Raw genomic sequence first — 27067 nt, 5'->3', positions numbered from 1 at the left:
ATTAAAAGAAAAATATATTAATGTGAGTACAACTAAAGACATAATCAACCAATCTTAAATACATAATTCCTGTTATTATACTCCCTACAAGTAAACCAAGATCAAGACAAATGTTTCACATGATCCACCATCTTCAAAACATTTGCCATTTTTCATTAAAAAAGACATTATTGTGCTCCAACCAAATAACTCAAAGCGTAGTGAGCCAAATTAAACGTGAAACTTTCATTTCATTCTTCCTTCTACACATCAAATTACACGCCAAGAAGCTATCATCCACTTCATCTCCTCATCCTAAAATGTTCCAATCTAACCAATCATAAAGCAATTTATAATTTTCCATGATTTTTAAACAATTTACAAACAAGTGTCTCTCCTTAAAACACAAGACACGAAATATGTTTCTTATTGATGTTTATATTTCCAAAGTGTTTGATGTAGTTTCGTTGTAATGAGTTTGAATACCCTTTATAAAAATAATTAATAAATAGTCTGATTCATTGTATTTTTTTAATTCAAAAAGATGATTAATTAGTTCATCAATATTGAGAATGAACATATGTAGTAATCAACCAAAAAATCTTTGCTCTATTAACTTTTTGTGTGATTGTGTATATCTCTCTTTGACATGAATTCAACTCAACCACAACACGCCATTTGTTAATGGATGTCACTATTCAAGTAAAATGACTTTTATTTGTGACTTACTTTAGTATATTGAGAGCTTTAACGAGACAAAGAGTTGTGGACCTTGTTGGTCATCCATTGGTGACCCAAATAATGCAACTACGTTGTTGGAGAGTAAACCATTGAAGACTTGGTTTCTGTCTTTGATTGGAAGAAATATATAATGCACAAAAGGGGGTCTTCGTACGTGGGATATACACTCTATTCCATTACTTAAATTGTCCAATTCTCTACTCCTTTTTTATCATAAAAACTATAGTGCTTTCCTCTTCATCAATCCATTCTTCTTTAATTCTTCAATCTTTTTCAATCTAGCTAGCTGCATTAATTTACTTCTACTTGTCAATATAACCCACGTAAATTACACTATCGTTCATTATAACCCACGTAAATTAAATACTATAGTAATATACACTATCTAACAAACTCATTATATATCTTGTCTAAAAAACAAACTCATTATATATTACTATCAGATAAAATTTAGTATCATGTTAGAATTATAGAGTCGACATGAATTTACGGTAGAGTTGAGTCTAACGGAATGAGTTAGACTCTGGCGATATATCGAACCAAGATTTAAATATCAGTTAAGAAAACACATTTAATGTCCGACACGCCTCGAATAAAACTATATTCATTGGAGAGAATCTATGAGAAGAAAAAAGAATCTAGATGAGTTTTTCGTAATATTTGGAATTAGTTTATTCTGTTTGGCATTTCAGTGTCAGTGGTGGTATTGCAAAGAGGCGTCGTTCAATTACTCAGGTCATTTGGTTTGCTACAGTTTGGGGAATTTGTAAAGAAAGAAACAACAAGCTTTTTAGTGACAAAGAAAGCTCGATAGGTCAGGTGGTAGATCGGATTAAGGCTCTAGCCTTTAGGTGGTTGAAGGTGAAATTTGCTACTCTTGCTTTCAATTATCATGGCTGGTGGCTTAGTCCGTTCACTCTGCTTGGCATCGGCTGATAGCTTTTTCTTTCCTTGTTTTTTCTTGTACAGTTTTTATCTTGTAAATAGTGTGTGACTTTGTTGTCTTTTTCTTAGTACTCCTTGTGCTAGGAAAGACACTTTGATTGGGCAATATATTCCATTTTAACCTCTTCAAAAAAAAGTCTATTATGTTTGGTATCATGGTTAATAATATATTGTGGACCGCACAATTTATCATTATAATTTTACCCCCGACCTTACATTGAAGGACATAGAAAGGAGATAAATGTGAATTGGTTCCCTCCTCGTTCAATCTCTTGCAAGCTCAATCTTGAGATATGGGCCATGGATATAACTCTGGCATTTTCTCTTCTGGAGGGATCATCAAATATTGGTTGTTTTATTTGTGGTTATACCTATAATTTTGGTCGTTCTACTTCAATTATGACTGGCCTTGTTCATTGTTTGAGTCTTTCCTGCACCCTAGGTATTAACTCTCCATATGAAAGTTGAGTATAAGGTGGCGAACATGATCAAAGCTAAGAAGTCTCGTGATCTACGGAAAGCTTTATCTCTTCATGATAATGATAATAATATACTAATAATTAGTCAAAATTATAATATGTGCTTTACTTTTATTGGTTATATTTACATTAATTTGTCCTTTGTCTGAGTCATGCTAACTTCCTTCAAACGTCGGTACATCTTTTTTTCTTTTTCACTTTGACAATCCGCTTCTTTTATGGATAAAACAGTTTATCATATAGTATCATGGTTTTGGTTTTCAGTATATTTTTCCACATTTTCATTACTTTAACTTTGTCTTCGATTCCTCTCATTAATATTATCGTTAGTTTTTATATTGCTTCTTGGAATTACTTTGTGAAAGAGATCATGCACGATCTTTTCGTGAACAAAAGCATCGATTTTATTTTCTAGATTACCCTCTCTAAATTAGTGGGTAAATACCCTCTACCGATGTGGACCAATTAAAATGAACAATATAAACTACATTAAATAAAGTCAAACATATAATATTTTATGTATTTTGAATATATTTTTGTTATTTACATATTCACCCCATATTCAATTAATGTATTTTTATGTTTTAAATCAAGAAATCTAATGAAATCTTTCGTTACCTTATTTCAATTGTTTAGGCATATTTTATTTTTTCTTTATGTTTTTTATTTCATCTCTTCTTTTTCTGCAAAATTTTTTACACCATTTTTTTTTAGGTTTTTTTTACGCTATGTCTTAGTGTTTTTTCAATCTTAGTTCTTCTTCTCTCATAATTTCACAAAATCCATTATTTTTCTACCTTAGAAAGATCTAAAAAAAAGTATAAACGTTTTTTTCTTTTACATCAGTTTGATTATATACTCCCTTGAACCCATAAACGAATACATGTTATCATGTGTTTATATATCAATACAAATTTAAACGTTAGTTTTTTGACATGATGAATAAATATTATATTTTCCTAAGATAAATATATTAGTCTAAAAATTATTTTCTTTGATAAAAATAAAAAAGATATTGGTCTAAACGTTGTGCAATTAATGAATTTAAAACACCTTTTTTGTTAAAAAATATATTTTAAAACACCTAAATTTCTAAAATCATAGAACTTGATTTTTGTTATATGATTTTTTTTACCGTGTACAAGTTTGCACATGTTAAACTTGCGTATATTAAGAAGTTTAAAATAGTAAAATTGTATCGGAACTTGTATATTTTATATTAAATATACAAATTTTGTTAATTTATATTTTTTATATTTTCAATAAAAAGTAATCGAGTATTTATATTTTTTTATGTAGATGTGTCGCCCCCTTGTTAATTTTATTTTCTAAAATTTATTATCTATTTAGCATAGAAATATCACCAAATTATCTTTGGATCCAAATTATTATAAAATGTTTAACTAGCTATCACTTCTTATCTCGTAATTTAATTTTAATTTAACTATGAAATAATTAATTCAATAAGTTTAATTTTAATTTGTTTTGAAATATAATTTTTGTTTTTTTTTTTTGTTTTGTTTTGGATAAGTCAAATTAGACTATCGAAATTAAAATCGGAGAGAATCAAATTAGACCATGATCCGTGAGACGTGATCATCAGTATACTCACATAATGATCATTACGCTTTAATGTTATACCAATTCACGATGAACCTTAACTGAGTATTCTTTAAGAATAATGTTCTTATAATTAATAGAGTCTCACGATTAAGTTGTACTTAATGTTCAATTAAAGGAACCAATTATTCTAAACACTTTATTAATTTGAAACAAAACAAAATCATTAAAGAAATGTCTTATTTTATAGGTTTTTTCTAGAAGCCATTCATGAAGGTGTCTTTTAGCGGTCCACACCTCAAAGTGTGATTTCCACTTTTTAGTTATAACTTTGCTAAAAGACACCTTCATAAAATGTGTCTTCTAGCAAAACCCTATTATATATATATATATATATATATATATATATATATATATATATATATATATATATATATATCGAGGTTACTCGAACATTACAATGATTATATCTTTTAATCAGTCGAGCGATGGTTTTTTCATTCACCGACAAAGGTTCGACCTTTCCACCAAATTGGATATAACTATAGTGAGCCTTAACTTTTTATTAGATGAATGAACTATAATGAGTCGTTCGTCTAGATCAAACGAACTATAATGAGCCTTAACTCAACGAAACTCAACATGCGATCAATTAAAATAGAGCCAATTACACTCTCATCCTCTAAAACAAGTTTGAATTACAATTTCCTCCCCTCCCCTCTTGAGTTAAAATATACATTTCCCTCCGTTGAAAATAAAACTTATACCCCCCATGAGATGCTTCCCTTAATAATTAAATGGAGTACACATTAATCTATTTTAACATAAATAAATATTTTTACAATATATATCTACAAATTCGAAAATACCATTTAAGAAGAAAAAATAATTAATTTCGTTGTAATTTAAGTGTCAATGATGATTAAATTTAAATATTTTGTTATTAATTTTATAACTTAGAACATAAAATACATTTTAAATGTGAAATGTTTTCTAATATGTTTTGCGTAAGAGGTGGTGGAGTGTATATTTAACATATAGAGGAGAGTGGAGTGTAATTCAAGCACCTTTCAAGGGAGGGGAGTGTAATTTACTAATTAAAATATGATCATATCATTTTATAACATAGGTTAAAACTTTTTTATGAATTAGATGAACTATAGCGAGTCTTCGCGATTACTCGAACTGTGGTTAACATTCATTTATTTATTAGATGAAATCAATGTATATCCCATCGCTTTGTGGGGTTCAATTTTCAAAGTGTAGACCCATAATGATTTAAACCAATAAGAGAGTGAGTATTAGGGAGGGTGTTCAAAAGAGAACGTTGTTAGCATTACTCTTTCTGACAAATGTCTGAGCTTTCTTCTGAATCAGATTAACTGTTGTGTGACTTAACTCGTTTTTGATCGAACTGTTGTTAGTTATTTATTGTCTATGGCTTGACCTTACTTGTATATCAGATGAACTATAATGAGACTTAACCCGTGATTTGTCGAAATGTGGCTTGTTCCTTTTTTGACAATGATTTGAAATTTATTCTTAAATGTATGAGCAACAATGAGACTTAAATAGAGATCAATCAAAATTGTGGTTATCACGTTGACTCAAAAATGCTCGACTTCTCCTAAAATGGATGATATATTTTGAAAATTGTTAAAGAATATATTTTATATTTATTGTAATGAAATAATTTTTATTTTATTTTATCATATCTAATTTTTGTTTAAATATATTATTCTATTTTATAAATACACATGTCTTTCCTATCATGATTTTATTTAATTTTCTCTTATACTATACTACTAAATAATTGCTAGTATCTTTTAAAAATAATTGCTTCTATCGTATTTTCTTTCCTTTATCTTTCTTTCATCAATAAAAAAAATGTAAAGAAAGTAGTGACCAAATTGCCTCTGTTTATATTTATTAGGAAATAAAAGTGAATTATATATTTTTTAGAGACTAAATTAGGTCTTACAATTTTTCTCAAGAACTAAAACGAGTCTTCGTTTTTTTAACTTGTCAAAAAAAAATATTCGTTTGGGTTAATAATAGCATTTAGTCATCAAAATAAAATAAAATAACGTTGAGACAAATATCGATAGATACAAACATATGATAATATATAATAATCTAATTAATAAATAAAAATCTAATTGATATTCGACAAAATAACGTTTTGGAATTTTATTTTTTGGGACCCAAGCTTAAATAAAAACAATAAATATGGTTGTAAAAAATTTGTAACGTCAAAAATTTGTAGAAAAATAAAAAAGTGGAACAAAAAACAATATAGAAAAAAGAAGAACAAAATTTGTCCAAAAAAATAAAAGTGGAAATAAAATATCTTCTTAAATTTTTAATTGGAAAGATAAAAACACATTAATTGAATATGGGGGTAAAGATGCGAATAACAAAAATTTTATGTAAATGATGATATAAGCTTCTCACAATTTGATTGGTTGATATCATGAGAGGGTAAATACCCTCAAATCATGAGAGGGTAACGTAGGCTTCACCTTTTACATTTCCATTAACATTATTTCCTGCCACTTTGTTAGTCTTGTTTAACAATATATAGCATAATATATATATATATATATATATATATATATATATATATATATATATATATATATATATATGAGTCAGGATCCGTTGACACCAGGTGTCAACGGATTCGTTAACACCAAATCATATCCGTCCTTTTTTTTAATCCAACGGCTGACAACAGATCACACCATAACTAGAATGGGGCGTCTCCTACACTCTCCTCGTGTTTGAGGTTTTGATTTTTGGTTGATAGTATCAATTCTCTGTACTTTCTCGCGGCCATTCAAAACATCAGTCTTATAACTTCCATTGCAACAAAATCTCAAAACTTTGTAGGAATAATAATCCATATTTTTCCTCCATTATAATATTCATTTGTCGTAATATGCTTGATTCTAAACATTAAGATTAGAAAGGGGAAGTTGATCATATAAAATAAAATTAGGGAAGCAATCAATAGAGAATATTGATAATAACAACGAAAATTGACAATCATGTTAACTAAAAATTGAAGTTTGGTAAAGCTTTAAAATTGTGAGAAACATAATTACAAGTTAATTCCTTTTAATACACAGGCGTGAGTTCAGGAAGAAGAAAAGGATGTGATTTCATTTATCCCCTAAAGAGTGTGCACGTGAAGAACTAAAGCAAATAAATATGAGCCATTAAGATAAAAAAAGGACGGATAGGATTTGGTGTCAACGAATTCGTTGACACCTGGTGTCAACGGATCTCGACTCAAAAAAATATATATATATATAGGGATAGGATCAAATGACACCAAGGTGTCAAATTAAAATTTGACACCAAATCTCAACCTTTTATTTTATTTGATCTAAAGGTTTATAATTAGTCACTTAATCCTCATGTGACATGAAAATCTGAACTTACCATCTAAAGAATAATATCACAACTTGCCTAATTTATACACTATTTTCTCGACCCTCTCCCCCTCTCTCATTTAGCTTTAAAAAATACAGTAAATCTTTTCCATTATATATTTTCAGGATCCTAATACAATATCACTAGAAACAAATGGCTCCAACAATATATGAATTCATAGTATATATAACATCTCAAACAGTGCTTCTCGCTGCAACCCAAATTTTAGATCCTTACATCCATAGAAATGTATATTCTAAAATAAATAGGAGAAGAAATTTCCTCAGGCATATCATGTGAATAACTGCATATGTAAATATATTTTTTAGGACAAGTGATTAACGATATAAAAGCAAAGTTAGTGGTCATTAATTACTCATTATGACAGTTTTTCAGAATAGACATGAATTAGGAAAACCTGAAGATTGAAGAAGACACAAAATTGGAAATAATAATAGTCACGTGAGCTACATAAATGAATTAATATGAGCCTTTGATCAAATATTAATAAATGGATGAGATTTGGTGTCAGGATTAATTTGACACCATGGTGTCATTTGATCTTATCCCATATATATATATATATATATATATATATATATATATATATATATATATATATATATATATATATATATATATATATATATATATATATATATTATTTTATACACAAAAAGAAGTTTACATTATTTGACCATTTATCCTTTAACTTGTAATGTCACCATATTGGAGCACACACTTCCTCAATCATTCCTAACTTTTCACGAGCTCTTTAATAAATGAGGGCAAAGTTAATTTACTTTATTAAAACAACACATACACCTATTCCGTATGAATTTGGTGAATATAGAATTTGTCTTTTAATTAGTGGCCTAGTCCCACCATTCCCTCAACAAATACACACTTTTTCATCCATAAATACCTTCTTCATAAGCGTGTGTCTTCCACACTACTCTTTCCATTCCATCTTTCCCTTATTTATTATAACCTTCCTCTTCAATTATCTTTGTCATATTATTATTTTTCATGGAATCCAATAATTCATCCCTTAACCAAACAAAATTTGTACATCAAAACAATGACCATGATCAACAAAATGCAACCCTAGAGATCGAAAGCGATGAATTTGATTATTCAAAAAGATCACAATGGCTACGTGCCGCGGTTTTAGGAGCTAATGATGGATTAGTTTCAACAGCATCACTAATGATGGGTGTAGGAGCAGTGAAACAAGACATAAAAGCAATGATCTTGTCAGGTTTTGCTGGACTTGTAGCTGGTGCATGTAGCATGGCAATAGGTGAGTTTGTATCTGTTTATTCACAACTTGACATTGAAATTGCTCAATTAAAAAGAGACAATATTGAAAGAGGTAATAATATTGAAGAGGAAGATGTTATTGAGAAAGAAAGTTTGCCAAATCCTTTACAAGCAGCAGCAGCTTCAGCTTTAGCATTTTCAATTGGTGCAATGGTGCCACTTCTTGCAGCATCTTTCATTAAAGATTATAAGGTTAGGGTAGGTGTTGTTTTGGGAGCAGTTAGTTTTGCTTTGGTTGTGTTTGGTTGGTTGGGTGCAGTGTTGGGTAAGGCACCAGTGGTAAGGTCTTGTTTGAGGGTCTTACTTGGAGGTTGGATTGCTATGGCCATAACTTTTGGACTAACCAAGTTGATTGGGTCAAGTGGGCTATAGATTTTTAATTATATTATGTTAATTAAGTGAACTAATTAATGAGATTTAATTATCTCACTTATCTTGCTAAGCTCTCCTCATCTTTTTGGAAGAATTGAGGTAAGAGATATATAGAAGAAAGTTGGCTTTGTATAATAATACATATATATAAATGGAAGTGATGTTGTCAAAACCTTTGCAACGATATATGGTCAAAAGTTTGTGTATACCTTTTTTTTTTTTTTTTTTTTTTTTTGGTACAAGTGTATACCTTTTTTATTATTAAGAAAAAGGTGTAACTTTTGTACGACTTCATCTCTAAATATAAATCTTCATGACATATTTACTTGTTTTTTTTTTTTTTATAGGACACGCATTCATATTTTTAATTGTATAAATTATATTTCACCATAATAGTTTTGATTATTTTACATCTTTTATATAACTAACAATAAGTATTATGATAGGGAAAATTAATTAATTAATTCTCTCTCATAATCATATATTAAAAAATTATATATTTCAGCAAATTTAATATTTCTATCAACTTCCTTAATTCTTATAATTTATTCTACGATGTTGTACATTTAGGAATGAAGATAGTATCAATTGTGAACTGAACCATTGTGATGTATTATAAATGATTTTTATTAAACTTTATAAAATGATTTTATAAAGTTTGTGTTTAAATGATTTTACAAAAATTTGAGAGAAAATTTCTAAAGTTTGTGTTTCTCTGAAATTAAAAAAATAAAAGTATCGATTGTGACCATTGTGGTAAATTTAAAAATCTATATAAAATCAATGTTTGTTAAATATATTTTCATTAAAACACAAATAATAATAATTTTTAATCTAGTTTATATTTCCTATTGAAAAACATGATTTTTTTTTTGGGAAATTAAAATATACTTTACGAACACAAATAATAATAAATTTTAATCTAGTTTATATTTCCTATTGAAAAACATGATTTTTTTTTTGGGAAATTAAAATATACTTTACGAAAATTTCATAAAATATCGAATTTCAAAACACAAACAGGGAGAAAATCTGAGTTTCATGAAAAAAGTTTTAAAAGATTTACAAAAAGATTTTAAATTTTACAAAAATAGAAGAAATTAAAACTAGTTTTGAGAGAAATTGTATTAAACCTATAGAGAAAAAATGATTTTTTTTTTTGGGAAATAAAATATAGTTTTGAAAATTTCATAAAGATAAAAAAAAAATCATATCCATTTGGTGTGGCCTATTTTAGATTTTATAACACTCTTTTATTAAACTTCTTTTTGTTATTAACCCTCCTGTTTTCATTGAAAAGGAGTCTGGTAATCAGAGTTCGATCAGGTGGTAATTAAAGTTTTGTTAAGAATTGTTCCATCTAAAAATCAAATTCAAATTCTCCTAAATAATTTATCATTTGGTAGAGCTCATTTATCTCCTTTATTAAACTAAGGGACCGTCTGGATTGAGCTTATGAAAAACAACTTATGCAAATAAATAAGCTTTTATTTATTATTCATAAGCTTGTTAAGGTAGTTTATGAAAAAACAACTTATTAAGATAAAACTTTCGTTAGTGAAAACTTGTGAATTAATATAAAAGCTTATTTATTTGCATAAGCTATTTTTCACAAGCTCAATTCAAACGGGGCCTAAATATGCATTCTTAAATACAACTTTTGTCTCTAAATATAGGAGAAAATTTTCTGTCCCGTTTTATAACACATCGTTCAAAACTTCAATTGAATTAATCGTTTCTTTATTAAAATATATCTAGTTATTTTGCATTTTAGTTTATAATATGAAAGCAATAAATACTCATAAATATAAACTTGAAAAAATAATTTTAATTATTAACAAATTTTACTAATTTAGCAACTAGTTCATATGTTTTGGCACACAGCAAAAAAAATTATGGGTGTGACACAGTAAGTTGTAGTCTAAACCATAATGACTAGACAATTTATTAAGGAAAGATAGAAAATATCTAAATAAATTAAAAATTTAAACCAAAAATTGATATTAGCACTAATAGTATTTAAAAAATGTGACTACTTTTTAAGCGATGTGTAAAACTTTTTCCACCCTCGAAGACACTTCGTAAGAATATATAGTTGTGTGTCATTCAAATGCGTGCTTCAGAATTAAAAAAAAATAAAAATACAGAATTTTAATTCTCCATTAAGAATTACATTTCCTAAATCATTTTAGAAATGTGGGAGTGGATAAATTTGCTCCCTCGGATGTGGGCCTATGGTAACAATATTGTTTAAAGAAGCAATCTAAACTAAATGTTTAGACGTTTGATTCAAGTTATATTCGTCCGCACTTGAAGATGATGATATAATTTGTATTTTATTTTCATATTAAATCATCTTTAGTTAGAAGAAGGTTATGCAATAATTTCCAAGCAAACATTGATATCTTAAGTGGAACCAATTTATTCCAAATGACTTTATACATATGAATATCAACTACTTTAAAACTTGATATCAAATCGTAAGTTTCTTGAAGTGAAAATAGATCAATATCTCAAATTTTAGCATCCTCCACATTATCCTGCAAAGAAATATGTAGTTAATATAACCTTACACTCCTACACCAACTTTTCTCACACAAACAAATTTCTTTTCCAACTCCAACCTTTCTCAACTCTGCTGCCTAACACCATATCATTCACAGTCATATTTATATCCAACGCCAATTTAAACAACCTACTAGTTGCTTATTGTCATGCTTACACTACCCTTTTGGCACTTCTTGTCACGGAGTTCAAATTAATATATTATGTTGATTAAAAAAAACCTACTAAAGTGCTCCTTTAAAACCTCCTCACCTAGCCATGGTTTGTGTCGAAATAAAGTGTTACTATCATTTCCATTTTCCTAGTAACATTATCCACGAACCAGTTTCCTCCATTCTCCTCATAACCTCTAACAATACAAAAAATATTCATCCACCATATTAAATCTGTGTTGTCCCCCTCCTCCAACCATTTCACCATTTTCGCGACCATGTGTGTGTATGTGAGAGAAAATTTGACGCCAAAGTCCATCCTTCTCCCTCCTTTACCTACAACACCACTTCCTTAAAAGAGTTAAATTAAAATGCTTTTAAAACTTCTCAAACCTAAATCTCCCTTCACTTTAGGTAAACACATTTTGCCCCAATAGACCCGATGAATTTTGCAAGCCTCTTCACTTCCACCCTACAAAAAAGGTTTAAAAAGAGATTCAATTTTACGGAGCTTACTAAAAAATTTGTGCAGTCAATATATTCAAGGATGTTCGATCACGATCATACGGTTCAATTTTATATTAAATAGAAATTAAAAAAATCTAGAGATCTGAACCGTCTAATTTTGATCGAATGATTCCATGACGTTGGCTGCATAAAGTCATGAATTCTATTCCAAATCCAATTACGCGACATTTCATTTATGTTTTGTTTTCTAAGTTTCCCTCCAACATAAAAGTGTGTTGTTTTCTAGGTTTCCCTCCAACATACCATGTACCTAATTATCATGGTTCTTGTTTGACGAGAAAAATTTCCAAAAGCTATATTCAATGGTAAAAATGTTAAGTATCAATTGGCGTATCATTAACATTTTTTATGACAATAATCCTGCAAAGCATCTTTCTAAACATTCTTTATGTACCCAATTTCTCAAGGTTGACTCTACCTCGTTCACAACTATCGTTTACTTGCTCATACAACATTTCAATTTACATGTTTTCTATTTTCATGAATGTTTCACCGCGCTATATTTTCGGCTTATTTTTGTTTATAATTCTGGAACATATTTGTAATGTTTATATCTTATTGCTCGCTAGATTTCCCTAAATTATTCGATCATTCTTATTGTCAATCCATGTAATCCAAAATGATTGATCAAAGACCAATGTCTAGCTTTCCCTAAATTACTTTTAGTGAATTCAAACTATCAGGACAGAAATTGTCATCATTGGACGATTTCTGTTCAAAGGAGTATAGATCCAGCTCTCACACTACACAGACGAGTGTTGTAGATCTCCATGTGAAAAGTATATGCTGCAATATTTAAAATACACATGCATATCCAAACAAGCATGCATACCTATGCCCGTTCCCAAAACCAAAATGCAAAGCATGGAACACCAAATGTATACAAATGGAAAATTTGTACACGACAAAGTCAACAATTTTGTCTGTCACATGAATACTCCCGTGAATATTTGCTTTCTCTCATCGAACAAAGGAAAATTAAATTCTTATTTGCTTCCATGTATACCACAGATGTGTATAGTAAATCACAAAATTTGGACCTTCGTCCTTGACAGTTACCCTTTTGGCCAGAGGATCCAAGCTGCAGGAGCATAGAAGTTTCTTGTACAAGTCACTCTGGCACTACAAAACGCCTTCTATCTGCATCATTGCATCTACAAGGTGAACCCAACCGCATCCTCACAAAAATCCCTCAAAGTCCGGCATTATACCGAACATTTCACTGAAAACCTTGTTTATCTTTAATGAATACTCTCGTTGTATCTTGAAAGAAAATAGTCTTATTGTATCTTGAACAAAGTCTTCAATTTAACCACCAGCTTCCATTCCTCCATAGTCAGATCATCCTATGTCAATAATTCAATGGTATAACTTTTAAGAGACAGTCCAACAAAATCCAATAATAGTTAAATGAGTAATGATAACTGGACATACTTTTTTTTTTTTTTACATATACCACACCTTTATACGGTGAACAGTACCCTTTTTTGGGTCAATTTTTTACTTAATTTTTTTCCCTAAGAAAAAGAGGAGTATTTTTTGTAACACAAAAATTTAGTTGTCATCAACCAATTTCGCGACTTCATTAACCACAAAAAATGTATATTATTAACCACTTTCGGAATCCATGTACTTCTGTGAATTTTTTGAAACTATGTAAAATAAGTGGTTATGCTTTGCATTTTTCGGGTTAATATAGTCAAAGTGGCAAATGAAATTTATGTTCCAAAAGTGGTCAACAGCGTACACTTTTTTCCTTAATGCAGTAGTGAAATTGGTTAACACAACTCAAATTGTGTTAAGAAAATCCTCATCCATATTAAAAAAAATATGTATGTTCTTTTTTAATAAAAAAAACATTGCCAAAAAATTGTACTGTTACCGTATAAGCATGGTGAACAGTCATTGGTGTTGCATTTGTGTCAAAAAAAGTGTGTTGAGTTATCATTACTCTGGTTAGAAACACATCATTACTGACAAATTTATTTATTATTGTTGTTATTGATGACTTACCCGATAATTAGTTTTGAGAATATCAATAGATCTCCGTGAAATATGGCTTACAAGTTCATCATCAATCTCAAAATGCCTCCCGAACATTTTCTGCTGTTCTTCAGAATTGCTGCCAACAATCTGCAAACGAAGTTGAACAGAACATTAACACTTATCTTATTCACCTCTATACATTTTTATTTCTTTCTCAATAACCAAGTCTAAAGATAGACCACCTGTAAATCAGTGAAAATGGATGTCACTTTTCCATCGGTGTAAACAAGTTAGTTTATATAATAAACTATTGTTACACAGAACTTAAAACAGACATTAATCATCTTTACCTTTCCAACATCGCTCAATCATAGTACAAATAAAATGTTTTAAATCCATATCTCAAACTTCGTTTAATGGGGAAAATAACTGAGTTCAGACAAGTTCATTATGTAAAATTCAACTTTAATTCAAGCACATACCTTAATGGCTACTTTCTGCCCTTTCTTCGCATAATCAACCGGTTTATGGTTATTCTCAATGGAGGCAATGCGACCAATATCAATGAACTCTTGGGAAGGGATACAAATTGGAGTTCCAATCTGTCAAGTAGACAATATTAGGAGCAAGCTAAAAGAAACCAAACAAATTGTGCATTGAACACATAACAGGGTACAAATTTACATAGCAAGTGTGAAGAAACAAAACAAATTTTGTTGCACAGCAAGTTCAATCTTTCAACATTTTTACTGTATCAGAAGGTGTAAATCATTTCGTTCCAAAATTTCTATCTCCTCATTTTAACCGCAGCAGCCTAAACTTATCCATAGGCCATAAATATAAAATTGCTAATTCCTTTTTCAAATACAGATGCAAGTGCAATACTAAAGTACAACTAATGAATTTATACCAAGGCAAGCAATACAATCTTATGCAGAGAAAACTGCTATCATCACAAACATTGCAACCACATTGAAACAAGTTCATCTGAATTAAAAAAAAAAATACCTTTAAAATGCCTTCAAGGATATCAACTCCCAAAACAATCGGATCCTTCTTGTTGAAGACACAATTTGGTAAGATCTTCAGAACACATGGGAAGACTGCCTCATCCGCAGATTCTTTCTTTTTCTCCTCCTTAATGTTGTCCATGTAAGCCTTAAATTGATCAAATAGATGATAAATGATATCCGCTATAAAAATTTTCACACCCAATTCTTCTGCAAGATCCCTAGCTTCAGGGGTGACTTTGACATCAAATGCCAATATAGTAGCATACTCTCGTTTCTTTTCAAGCATTACACTGGCCTTCATCACATCCTTCTTGTGTACAGGGCCTATGTTTATAGCACTAACAGGAATATTCACTTCTGGAGTTTTCAGAAACTCCAATAATGCTTCCAATGAGCCAAGGGTAGATGCCTGGACACAAACGCCCTCACCACTCCTGTCAATCCTGCTCAAGACCGACTCCACGTCTTCCAAAGCTGCCTTTTTAATATATTCCAAATCATCATCAGGCTTTACCACATATAAACTAGCTCCAGCAATAGCATGTTCAAGCCCCTGAAATAGCAAGAAATCATATCAAATATCTGATTCTCTACACATTTATAAACAATAAACGAAGAAAACCATAGTTATATAGACTGGCATAAAAGTCAGATCAATATCATTAAGTACCTGGGCAGTGATCTTGATTCCCATAGCAGCTTTGATTTCTTTGTGATGGATATATGATCCCTGAAATTAGACAACCATTACTTAGCTGGAAGACATACTAAATAGCAAAATATAGCTCCTCTGTTAAAGGCCCCTCAGACTAAAGAGGATGTTTCCCATCCCCTCAATTGACATATTCCAAATTCCAATGATGGAAAAATGACCACCTCTTCAGCATAACAATATGAGCTATGAACAACTATACTTGCTATAACTTGGTTCCTTCATGTTAAACATCTCATAATCATTTCCTAAGCTTCTAACACGTTATTTATCATTTGCCTCCATTGACCCATTCAAATTTCTAAATCCCTTTTTCCTACCCAAACCAGCTTTAAAATAAATCGAATGCAAAAGATATAATGGTACCTTAACACGAAGTTCCTTCATTGGATGAGGTGTCAATAAAGCTCGAATTGTGGTAACAATTGGACCCTATATTATAAACTTTATTAGTTAGAAGCAGAAAGCAAGTATTAATACATGTGGTTATAGTCTGAGATGCTTGCCTGCATTCCAGATACAACTATTTGATCCCCTTCATGAAGAACACCATTAACTAAAACAACATCAATAGTAGTTCCATGGCCTTCAATAACCTTGACTTCCAAAACGGTACACTGGTAGCCACAGTCAAATAACAGTTAAACAGTTAGGTCTCTATTGTTAAACGATCAAGAAGCATTCAACCACTTCAACATCAAGTGATGGCTAACCTGCACTTCTTCGCTGTATGTAAGCTTCTCGGTCATGGTCTTTTGGGTCCACTGAACTAATAGTAATAACATATCCGGGATTCCTTCACCACTGAAATATTAAATACTAAAACATCAGTACAAAAACACCGACAAAGTATTCAGCAGATTATATGTAATACTATAGTTATGGTTTTTGCCCGAAACAAAGATTTGGCATTCATCCTCTGCTCCTACCAAATTATCATCCTTTGGATGATTTCACGTAGAGCACAGACAAGTTAGACACAATTTGGGGGATACCAAACAAAGCTGAGATGTTCTGAAGCACACTAGAATGTTCGAAACAATCAAAGACGCCTCTTTCTAATGATAGTGAAAATGCTAAAGCAGATGCAAGAAGATAAGATACTTGCCTGTTACCAACAAAATAATTGATGTAAAATGTAGGCATCTTAAAAAATGTAGGCAGTATTGTAAGTTATTTCCTATATTATCGTCAACACTATTTAAAGTTACAACAGTAAATACAATTCAACATCCTAGCATTGGCACTACAAAAGATTACATATGTAATCGCCTCAACGGCTTGGGGTTGTTTTCATGTGACTAAAAAGCTGTGGATTTGAGTCTTGGATGCAGGAAAACAAAATCTCCCATCTGGAACATCAATATGGTGGTTGGTAGGGGTAAAATGGAGGGGAACAAAATCCCTTTTGTAATACAATGCTACACAAAAGAGGTATTATGGCTACAAGGCTACACAGTTACCTTATTGCACTTGTAGGCACAATGCTGAATGTCTCGCCCATTTCTTTGTTTTTGTAATACAATTCTGTATTTAGCCCTTGTTCCTTGAACTGAGTGACAATCTAGAAATGAAACAAGAAAAATTAGCATGGCGAACGTTAACAAACAATCTACCACAACTTACCAAAAACAAAAACAAAAAAACTTTACTACCTGAGTGACCCTCATATTGAACTCATTCTGAACATCCTTAGACTGCTGTGTCATTGCTTTACGAATTGGAGCATTGCGACATGTTTTCCAGCCATAAAGCCTGTCAACCTGCAATGTTGCGAGAACAGTGACAGAGTTGAACAACCTGTAAAAAACATATATTGGAAGTAGTAGCTCATGAGAGTATACTCACCTTATTCAATGCAACAATGAATTCAGTGTTCCTCATTTTTAATAGATTGAGTGACTCTATAGTTTGTGGCTCTAAGCCATGCATAATGTCCACGACCAAAATTGCAATATCACATAGACCTGAACCCCGAGACCTCAAGTTATTGAATGACTCGTGTCCTGGGGTATCAATAACCAGTAGACCGGGAACTTTCAGTGTTGCATCAGCTTTCAGTTCCTTGGTTCTTTCACGTATGTTCTCAGCAGGAAAGTACGTTGCACCAATCTGTTGGGTGATACCCCCAGCCTCACCTTCTTGAACATTGGTACCTCGAATGCAATCCAGAAGCTTGGTTTTGCCAGTGTCCACATGACCCATGATGCAGCAAATTGGCGACCGAAGGTTCCCTTCACTCGGCTTAGAAGGCACGGCAGACAGTTGTGGATCGTGCCTTTTCTTTTTATCCTCAACCACAACTTTGGCCTGTTTTCTATCTTCAGTTTCTTCAGCTGCAGGCTTCGTAACAGGTTTATTTGTAGCACCTGCTGTGGAAGAAAAAGCAAAGCAAAATATAAATAAGCAGAAAAGTAGTTAAATTAAAGTATTAAATTTTACAAGGTAAACAAAAGTATATGCCAAATATCATGCCCCATCCAACTAGAGAAGGGGGTTGGCTCCGCAGGTCAATCAAACATTATTAGGCCACTTGACACAGACAAAAGTTTGGCCACGCCTACAAGATACAGGGAGATCTAATACTTGGTGGTCTACTGTCAATGAAGTATAAAAAACATATCCTATGCTTATCTGAAGCAAAGGAAGAAATAGAAATACAGTGTTGGCAAATATAAACCAGGAAAATTTTATCACTGCCATAATTCCAGGTTTGAAACCAATTGCTGCAGTCAAAGGAAGAAAGGGTATCCCACAATAATTTACTAGTTTATTGCAGCCGGTGACATTATTAGGTTACAACATTAATATGCACAAAAGTTTGATCACTTGCCAGCAGAAAAAAATTCAAAAACTAAGGTCTTGACCATAAAATATTCCAAAGTAGCATCAATTTATATTTCTAAAATTCTAACACTACAGTAGGCTCATATATTTCCTATGCTAGTGAGGTACGAAAAAACCAAGAAGCAATAGGACCCAAAACTGATATGGTATCAAGCATGTTTTCAACAATTACAAAAGTTTCAAGCATAAATGTCAGGAAAAAGTAAAAACTACCAATAGAATGCAAAACTCACCAGCATTTTTAGAAGGTATGCCATTTTTAATCTCTTTTTTGACAATTGGTTCAGGCTCGGAGTCAACTTCTTCATCAGCAAATGCACCCCTATCATTCAGATTGACATCATCCCAGCTTTTTGCATCCCATTCATCCTCAACATCATCATCTTCATCCACTACTTCTTCAACAACTTCAGGAAGTTCAACTTTGTCCTCCATCTCCACTTCTTCAACCTTTTCAGGTTCCTCTGAATCTAAATCAGCAGTAGTTTCCGTTGCTTCAACACTTTCATCTGTCTTGACAGCAGCGGCACCATTATGATTTCGATTCGTTGTTTTCCCTTTCTTTGTCTGATAAATAGGTTTTTTGGATGGTCCACCAGTGTCCGCGCCAGGAAGAGTCATGCCCCCTGTGCTATTGAGAATCTGCCTCCTCATTGCCTCCAAACGCCGGGCTTCTTCTTTCTGCTTACCAGTTAACAATTTACCTTCCTGCTTCTTTTTCAGGAGTTTCTCCTTTTCTTTTTCCTTCTTTCTACGTTTAGCCTCTTCTGCCTGTCTCTCAAGTTCCTCTATCCTTCGTCGCTCCTCTTCTTCTTTCCTTTGCTTCTCTTCCTCTTCCTTTTTCTTTTTTTCTTCAGCCTCTTTTCTTCTAGCCAGTAGTTCTTGCATCTCCCTAACATGCTTTGGCACTTTCTTGTCAGCCGCTTTGGTCTTCGAATCATTTTTCTTCGGTTCAATTGCCTCAGCTTTCTCTTCTACAGCTTCAATTACCGGTGCACTTCCAGCTGCTGCTGCCGCTGCCTTCTTCTCCTTTTCTTTTTCCTTCTTCTTTTTCTTCTTTTTTGCGGCAGCAGACTCTACAGTCTCATCTTCTCCCTCCTTTTCTCCTGAAGCACCAGGGGCAGAACCTACTACAGGAACCGGCTGAACTTTATCATCCTGCTGAGGAGGAGCCGCAGCAGGTTGTGCTGTAGCAGGGGCTTCGCCAAGCTCTGCGAGAAGCTTATCTAAATCATCCTCCTCTTCTTTAGTCCTCCCACTCTTCTTCTTATTCTTTTTCTTATTCTTGGAAGTTCCAACGACCTCTTCACTCTTACTTATATTACCATTGTCAACACTAGGCTTCTCAGCCTCCACAACATTTACACTTTCACTCCCAAACTCGATTTCATCACTCACTTTGGCAGAAGCACTACCACTTTTCTTTTTAGAAGACTTCTTTTTACCAGTAAATGCAAAAGAAACATCATCCTCATCTTTCTCATCATCACCACCTTTAGCAGACTCAGATACAGAAACACTATCCTCCTCCGGAATAGCTTTACTCAATGAACCACCTGCCTTCTTCGAACCCTTTGATGACTTCTTTTTCTTACCCGAGAAAGTGATTGGTTCATCATCATCGTCTTCTACCTTTTCATTCTTACTCTCCTCTTCTCCATCATCATTCTCATCTAATGCACTGAACAAACTACTTCCCCCTTTCTTCGAACCCTTCGAGGATTTCTTCTTCCCTGTAAAGCTAACAACCGGTTCATCCTCATCGTCATCGCCCTCACCGGTTACCTCCGATTTCTCTTCATCATCATTATCAACATCGTCCTCATCACCAAGCACACCAAATCCAGAAGCAAACACACTTCCACCACTACTACCACCACCACTTTTTTTCGATTTCCCTTTTTTCTTCCCAGCAAAAACAATTTCATTCACATCATCATCATCAACAACAACAGCATCATCAAAATCATCATCATCATTATCTTTTTTGGATTTAGCATTACCTTTCTTACCTTTCTTTTTCCCGGGTTTCTCTTCCACCGCAACCGGAGCCGCATCCTCTGACACCTCCTCCACTCCGATAGAATATTCATCGTCATCGATAACCGGAGCCTTCTTCTTTGATTTTCCACCGCCTTGTTGCGGCGGAGGATTCTCGTCGTCGCGGATTGCTGGCTTCTTCTTCCCCATTTATGAGATTAGGGTTTTCACGAATAATTGAATCGATTCGTACGAAATTTGTGTAAAAGGGGAAAATGAAAAGCGAGATTCGTGTTTTCAATGTAACAGCGAAAGAGGAAAGAGAAAACGAAAATTGCTTTGTGCGGCGGTGAAAAGGAAGAGAATCTGTGTAATGAAAGTGAAAATGAATATAAAAACACAGTAGCGAATGGCGAAGAAGAAAGAATAATAACGCAAACCAAGTTGCTTTGCCTTGCCTCTAGGGTTTGTAATTGTACTCCACTTGCGTTTTTGTTTTTAGTTTATCTTTCTTTATTATTATTTTTTTATTAGTTACCCACAACAACCATATTATTTCATTTTGTTACCTAAATAAATTTGTGTTACCTAGAATAATTTTAACCAAATGTATATGTTGATATTATTTTATTTTATTTTGAAAAAGTATACATTGATATTGTAAAAAAAATAGAGAGATGTTATGTTGACAAACTTTTTTTTTGTTGTTTAACATCATATAATATTTACATATATTTTTTTTTTAGTTGGATGTTTCTTTTTCTCATAATCATATCAATAGTTATGAATTATGTATTTTTGTACTGCTTTTCAAATAATTTTAAAAGTTTAAATAACATTACTAAAAAAATTACACATGACTTCACCAATTAAATCACTCCATCTCCTTGTGGCCATGTATTTGTTAAAAAGAATTAAATATTATTACATAAGTTTTTTTTTGTTAAAAGAGAGAAGAAAAAACAAAAGACAAAACTACGTTATAATAAAGGACACTCTTATAGCATCAACCATCAACTAATAAGGTTAAGGATAGACATGGGAATGGTTTATGCACAATCACAATAGATTCTGAATGATTAGTACCTACTTTAACAAGTATATGTATATCCACACAAGAGTCTTCTCAAAAAATATGGTGAATAAAAAATACCTCACTCCTTAACCAAATGCATTGCGAATATATTTTAAAAACTGTTAAAAGTTAAAATATTTTGTGATTTGATATGGGTAATTGTGTTTTATGATGAGTCATTAATTTGTGTTTTTAATAGATTATTTGAGTCTGTTTTATTTAGATTTTATGTGTTTTTATTTTCTTTTTAGAACTATTTTACTTCAATTGCAACTTTGCAAGTTATTTAATTTCAGGAACAAATATTTCAAAGATTGAGTCTTTGAGCAAAAGAAAGAAGATTTGAAGCTGATTTGGGCCAAAAATACGAAGATTTGGTGCAAAAATATGAAGCCAGCCACTAGAAGGCTTGGCACGGCCCGTGCCACCACCACAACACTCCTTTTGCTTATTTTGCTTCTCGGACAAGCTGTCTGTTTAGTTTATTTCTGACCTAAAGCCTATAGTTTCTTGTGGAACATTCTATTGATGTATTTCTTGGGGCTTAAGTAGTTGTAGACTATAAATAGAGTAGCTAGCAAACATATTGAATCATCTTTTGTTCTTGGAAATAATAAGTGACAATTGTTTCTTTGAATAAAAGTTCATCTTTATTTTCTTGTTATTTACTTTTATGTTCTTCTTCAACTTCTCTTCTATGTCTACAATGAACATGAGCTTCCTGTCTTGGGATTGTTGGATGAGTCTAATGACCTAATCCCTATCAAACTAAGCCTCGAACCCTAATTTTATGTAAAACTATTTTCTAATCTATTTCACCGTTTTTATAATGAATTAACAAGTATCAAATCAATAAAACGAAAGTGGAGGGTTAATACTTGTTAATTCATAATCACAAATATCAAGCGAAGTATCGAGAGATGAAGTTTTGATATTGGAACAAGTGAAATTAGAAAAGGATTGCGAAACATGAGAATAGTCTAGCAAACCTTGAGACAATATCGTGCTTCAAGGATTTCAATAGCAATCAACCATGAGAATAGGTGTGGTTGCTAGAGAAACACACTCACTGAAACCGAAAGGAGATGTGATAGGCTGAAGAGAAACTTGTCTTTAGAAAATAAGTCCAACATAAAGTTCTAGGTTTAGGGTTTGGTTTATGAAGGATTTGTCACCATGACGAACCAATAATCCCAAGACGCTTTTTATTATTATTTTCAAACCGTTAAAAATCCCAACTTTTCAACTGAAACTCTCTTCTAATCATTCATGGATTTACTGCATCATTTTACAAGTGCATCAGAACTAATAAAAAAAACGAAACATTAATTTTTTAGTTGTCATAAAAATAAAAATAAAATATAACATGTTTAGGTTTAAATATCTTTTTGCTACTTATAAATATTAATTTTTTTTTTGTCATCTTAAAATTTTACTTCATCTTTTAGTCTCCTAAAAGTTTTTCATAATTACTTTTGGTTTCTGCTTTTCAATCAATTCATTTGTATCGTCAAAATTTTGAATGAGTTTCTTGGATTGTGCTCTTCCTCAAGGTCTCAGGTTCAATTTTCCTTGATGTCAATTTTGAATTGGCTCATTTAGCTACTTAAAAAAAAAATGAATGAATTTTTGCATAAATGTTTATGATATTATGAGAATCTCTCTCAACAAAAAAGAACTTTTTAATAAAACATAAATTAAAAATGAATTTTTATGTTTTTGACGATTGAAAATGCATATTTGATTCATATTTGGTTAAAAATGATCTAATTTTTTCAAAGAAATTTTTATAATATTTAAACATTCTTACAAAAACTCATCCAAAAATTTAAAGGGTATTTAAGAGGCGATTTTATCTAAAATAAATCATTTAAGAGGTGATTCCAATTGTTATTCATTTTAAGTGAACTTTCATATTTTTATATTTCAACTATTGATTTTTAATATTTGTTTTTCCAAAAAAATTATCCTTTTAAAAATTTACCTTTTTAGTCATATTGATTTTTCTAATTTTTCTATTTTACAATTTGATTAGAAAATTAACCTTTTTCTTAAAGTTTGTCCTTTTTAAAATAAATTTTTGGTTTGAATTTTTATTTATTTTACAGAAGCTTTGTTGTTTTTTATTTGGGTTATTGATTATGAAAAAGGTATTAATTTGAAAGTTTATCTATTTTAAATATATATTTTATAAGTTATCTTTTTTTTCTTCTAATTTATATATTTTTCAAACATTGTTGTTTGAATTTACCTTTTGAAAAGGGGGTTTTGAACAATGATTTTTTTCTCTAATATTTTTTTTTAAAATTATTGAGTTGGAATTCCCAATGCATTGAATGCACAAATTTTCATAAAATCTTACTATTTTAAACTCGTAAAGAGTGTCCTAAGGACACTCGTTAGCATTTCTCTTAACTTAATTACAACTTATTTACACATCATGAGCTACTATGTCTCCCTACTACCTTCGTTGCTCTCTCTCTCTCTCTCTCTCTCTCTCTCTCTCTCTCTCTCTCTCTCTCTCTCTCTCTCTCTCTCTCTCTCTCTCTCTCTCTCTCTCTCTCTCACTGCCATGTCCTTAAATATTTTCATAGATAATCTCCCATTAGATAGATAGTGAAATTTAGAGTTAAGGTGGAAAATTGTTGAAGAATGACTCAAATTTTGTGTTTTTGGAGGGATTAAAAATCGTGACATGATTTTACAATTGTGGCACGATTTTTAGGCACAACCTGGAGGAAGCTAATGGAAGCCAAATCGTGACACAAATTTCGGATAAGGGTGCAATACAGTATTGTGTACGAGCTTAATCGTGACGCGATCAGGCAAATCATGACGCAATTTTCCTTGGATCTGAACACTACCTAAGTATCCTTTGGCTCATTTGTTGAGTAAGCTTGTGAATCTCATGGAAACCAAAGGAGGGAACGTTTAGGGTATTTAGATACTATAGGTTGTGGGTCTTTGTGTGAGGTTTAAAGCTTTAAGATGTGAATCTTGGAGAACCAAAAGAGGGTTGGTGCCATTTGGGAGAGAGATTCATGGGGTTGGGAAGCACATCAAAGGAGAGTTGTTGTGAGCAACTTGGGTGAGTCTTGGGAAACCAAAAGAGAAAATCGTTAGGAAATCAAATACTAAGGATTGGTTCTCTTTTGGGGGTTAGATTATAGAGTTGGGAAACAATTGGAAAACATCATGGGTGAATGAAAATCATTGAGTGTCTTGTTCATAGGAAGAGATTAGGAAAAAGGTAGAAATTAGGTTTGTTCTTGGAGAGTTTGTTGAAGATGATTTCTTGTAACTCTTTTGTATCTTTTTGTAAAGAACTCATTGATATTGGAGATGTTGAAATTTGGAGTCCGACTCATCCTTACAAAACCAGTTCATAAGATGAGGAGCGCATTCTCTTTATAAACTTTTAACAAGAGTCTTATCTATCGATGTGGGACTTCGACTTTTTCCCAATATACCCTCCTCACGGCTAACACTCTTTTTTTTTAGGCTTGGTGCGTTGATAGGTATGTGGCCCTTGAATTCGACAAGCTCTAATACCATGTTAAAATTTGGAGCATTACTCATTCTTACAAAACCGGTTCATAAGGTGGGGAGTGCATCCTCTTCATAAACCCTTATCAAGAGGATGCACTCCGCACCTTATGAACCGGTTTTATTAGGATGAGTTAGACCCCAATTTCAACATGAGAGATCAATCTCTCTCCAAGGTAGGTCGTTGTTTGATCGAATTGGGTAAACATTTTTTAGTGTTGTTCTTTTTTTTTTCTACTCTCTTTATCTTGTTTATTCTTTGGATCGATTGTGGTTTTATTTTACACTTGATTTCTAGATTTGATCTAGATTGTTGTTGTTGCTTGTGAATATTTTGGTTATTGATTGTCATTGATACTTGCTCCACGAATCTAAATTTTATTGATGAGAGATTTAAAGTTATCGAATTCAAAACACTCTCAATATCTAATTATATTTTATTTGTAGAATTAAAAGAAGTTTATTAAAGCTGAAATTTTTTAATAATGGCGCGTGGTGAACTTCATGTACAAGGAAATGACAAATGACCCTCTGCAATTTATATGAGAAATGCCGTCATGTGTCCAACAATGATATTCGAATATCTTAATTTTTCATACACATGTCCAACACCTCATTTTATCTGTATCTCTCACTTCTCATCACATCACTAAACTATCAAATCACCTTCCTTTTCTTTTCTTAGTTTAAAGATGTATACACTCATGTGAGTGTTGAGATAAAATCTAAAAATCCTTTATTGATGTTTTAATGATAACAAACCTTGAGAAGTAAACTAATAAGTTTTATGAATATTAATCTACTGATGTTTGCACTTGAGCTTTTGTTGAAAGGATAAAAATCAATTGAGGAGGACAAACTAGAATCAACTTACATCAACAAGTGCATTATTTATACTCAACGATGAAAGAATAAAAATACTTAAAGTATTACCACAATAGTATCAAAAGCTTCATGAAGATATTGAAAGACTATTGTTTTCATCAATGGAGGTTTAATCAAAGGTTATGATTATCTTTTTATTTAACTTGTGTATTTGAGTGTTCTATTTAGTCATAGATTAAATATTAAAGGCGCACACAATCGTCAATTTTTGTTCTCATACAATGCAACAAATTTTGAAAGCCAAAAACCTTGCAAAGAAGAGAAAAAACGTATAGTTTGGTATGTTGCAATTTAAGACATCAAAGGTCATTTAATTGACATTTTAAGTGACAAATATGAAACCTTCTATTCAAGGAATATTGCATTAAAGGAGCTAGTTAAAATGCCAAGGTTTTTTTACGTGCATGAGGATAACATGTACATGGCCAAACATTTTATTACAAAAGGAATTATATAAAAAAGCATGTTTCTTCTTTTGGATGCAAGAACTACACGTGGACAAATCAGAAAGCAACACATACATGGTATTGAGATGGCATACGGTTTTGCCATCAAGAAATACAAAGAAAATGGTTTTGGTTTTGCTTGTCTCCAATACTACTCGATGTCCAATCCAATGAGAGAAACAAGCACACAACAAAAGTTGGTTTTTCTCCTTTTACAGCAAGAATTCACTAGCCTTTGGATAATTTTGTACACATGGATTTACCTACCTTAGAAAGAAAGAAAAAACACTACAAATAAGGTGAAGGTCACAACTAATTGCTGGCTTGCATATTATCAAGTTACACGTGAGAACATAAAACTTGTCCAAAGCTTCACACAATTTTTCTAGCTTATGGAGGTACAACACACGTGGGACTCAAGGCTCTTCTAAAGAAATTGAGAGCTGTTGCTAGCTGTTTACACACATGTGAGACTAAAGGAATTTGAATTAAAGT

General features: G+C 31.8%; 2 protein-coding genes and 1 long non-coding RNA gene across 4 annotated transcripts; 1 reads left to right on the top strand and 2 right to left on the bottom strand.

Moving 5' to 3' along the window:
* The first annotated feature begins 8081 nt into the window (after positions 1-8081).
* On the top strand, positions 8082-9168 carry LOC146958291 (vacuolar iron transporter homolog 2-like). The gene has a single exon (XM_085739805.1). It carries the CDS (start codon positions 8172-8174, stop codon positions 8835-8837), a length of 666 nt encoding a protein of 221 aa, XP_085595931.1. The 5' UTR covers positions 8082-8171; the 3' UTR covers positions 8838-9168.
* Positions 9169-11210: 2042 nt separating this feature from the next.
* Positions 11211-11791, bottom strand: LOC146958290 (uncharacterized). The gene is made up of 2 exons (XR_015024600.1): positions 11655-11791; positions 11211-11377 (listed from the first exon to the last, which is right to left on the bottom strand). It is a non-coding gene; the product is annotated as an uncharacterized LOC146958290 (long non-coding RNA).
* A 1104-nt stretch (positions 11792-12895) lies between these two features.
* On the bottom strand, positions 12896-21066 carry LOC146958289 (eukaryotic translation initiation factor 2 (eIF-2) family protein). 2 transcript variants are annotated; one of them, XM_085739803.1, is made up of 12 exons: positions 18874-21066; positions 17642-18165; positions 17449-17556; positions 17257-17357; positions 16507-16597; positions 16300-16410; positions 16160-16225; positions 15752-15811; positions 15077-15634; positions 14551-14670; positions 14096-14215; positions 12896-13428 (listed from the first exon to the last, which is right to left on the bottom strand). In XM_085739803.1, exons 1-12 carry the CDS (start codon positions 20828-20830, stop codon positions 13363-13365), a joined length of 3882 nt encoding a protein of 1293 aa, XP_085595929.1. In that variant the 5' UTR covers positions 20831-21066; the 3' UTR covers positions 12896-13362. The 2 variants fall into 2 exon arrangements, with proteins under 2 accessions (XP_085595929.1, XP_085595930.1); XM_085739804.1 differs by having other exon boundaries at positions 17642-18162.
* Between the last annotated feature and the right edge of the window lie 6001 nt (positions 21067-27067).

The sequence above is a fragment of the Medicago sativa genome, chromosome 1 (genome assembly GCF_051527215.1).
Source record: "Medicago sativa cultivar Bolivia chromosome 1, Bolivia_mono, whole genome shotgun sequence".
In the NCBI taxonomy this organism is placed as follows: domain Eukaryota; kingdom Viridiplantae; phylum Streptophyta; class Magnoliopsida; order Fabales; family Fabaceae; genus Medicago; species Medicago sativa.
Note: the sequence above shows the minus strand (reverse complement) of the source record. Positions and strands in the feature narration are given on the sequence as shown.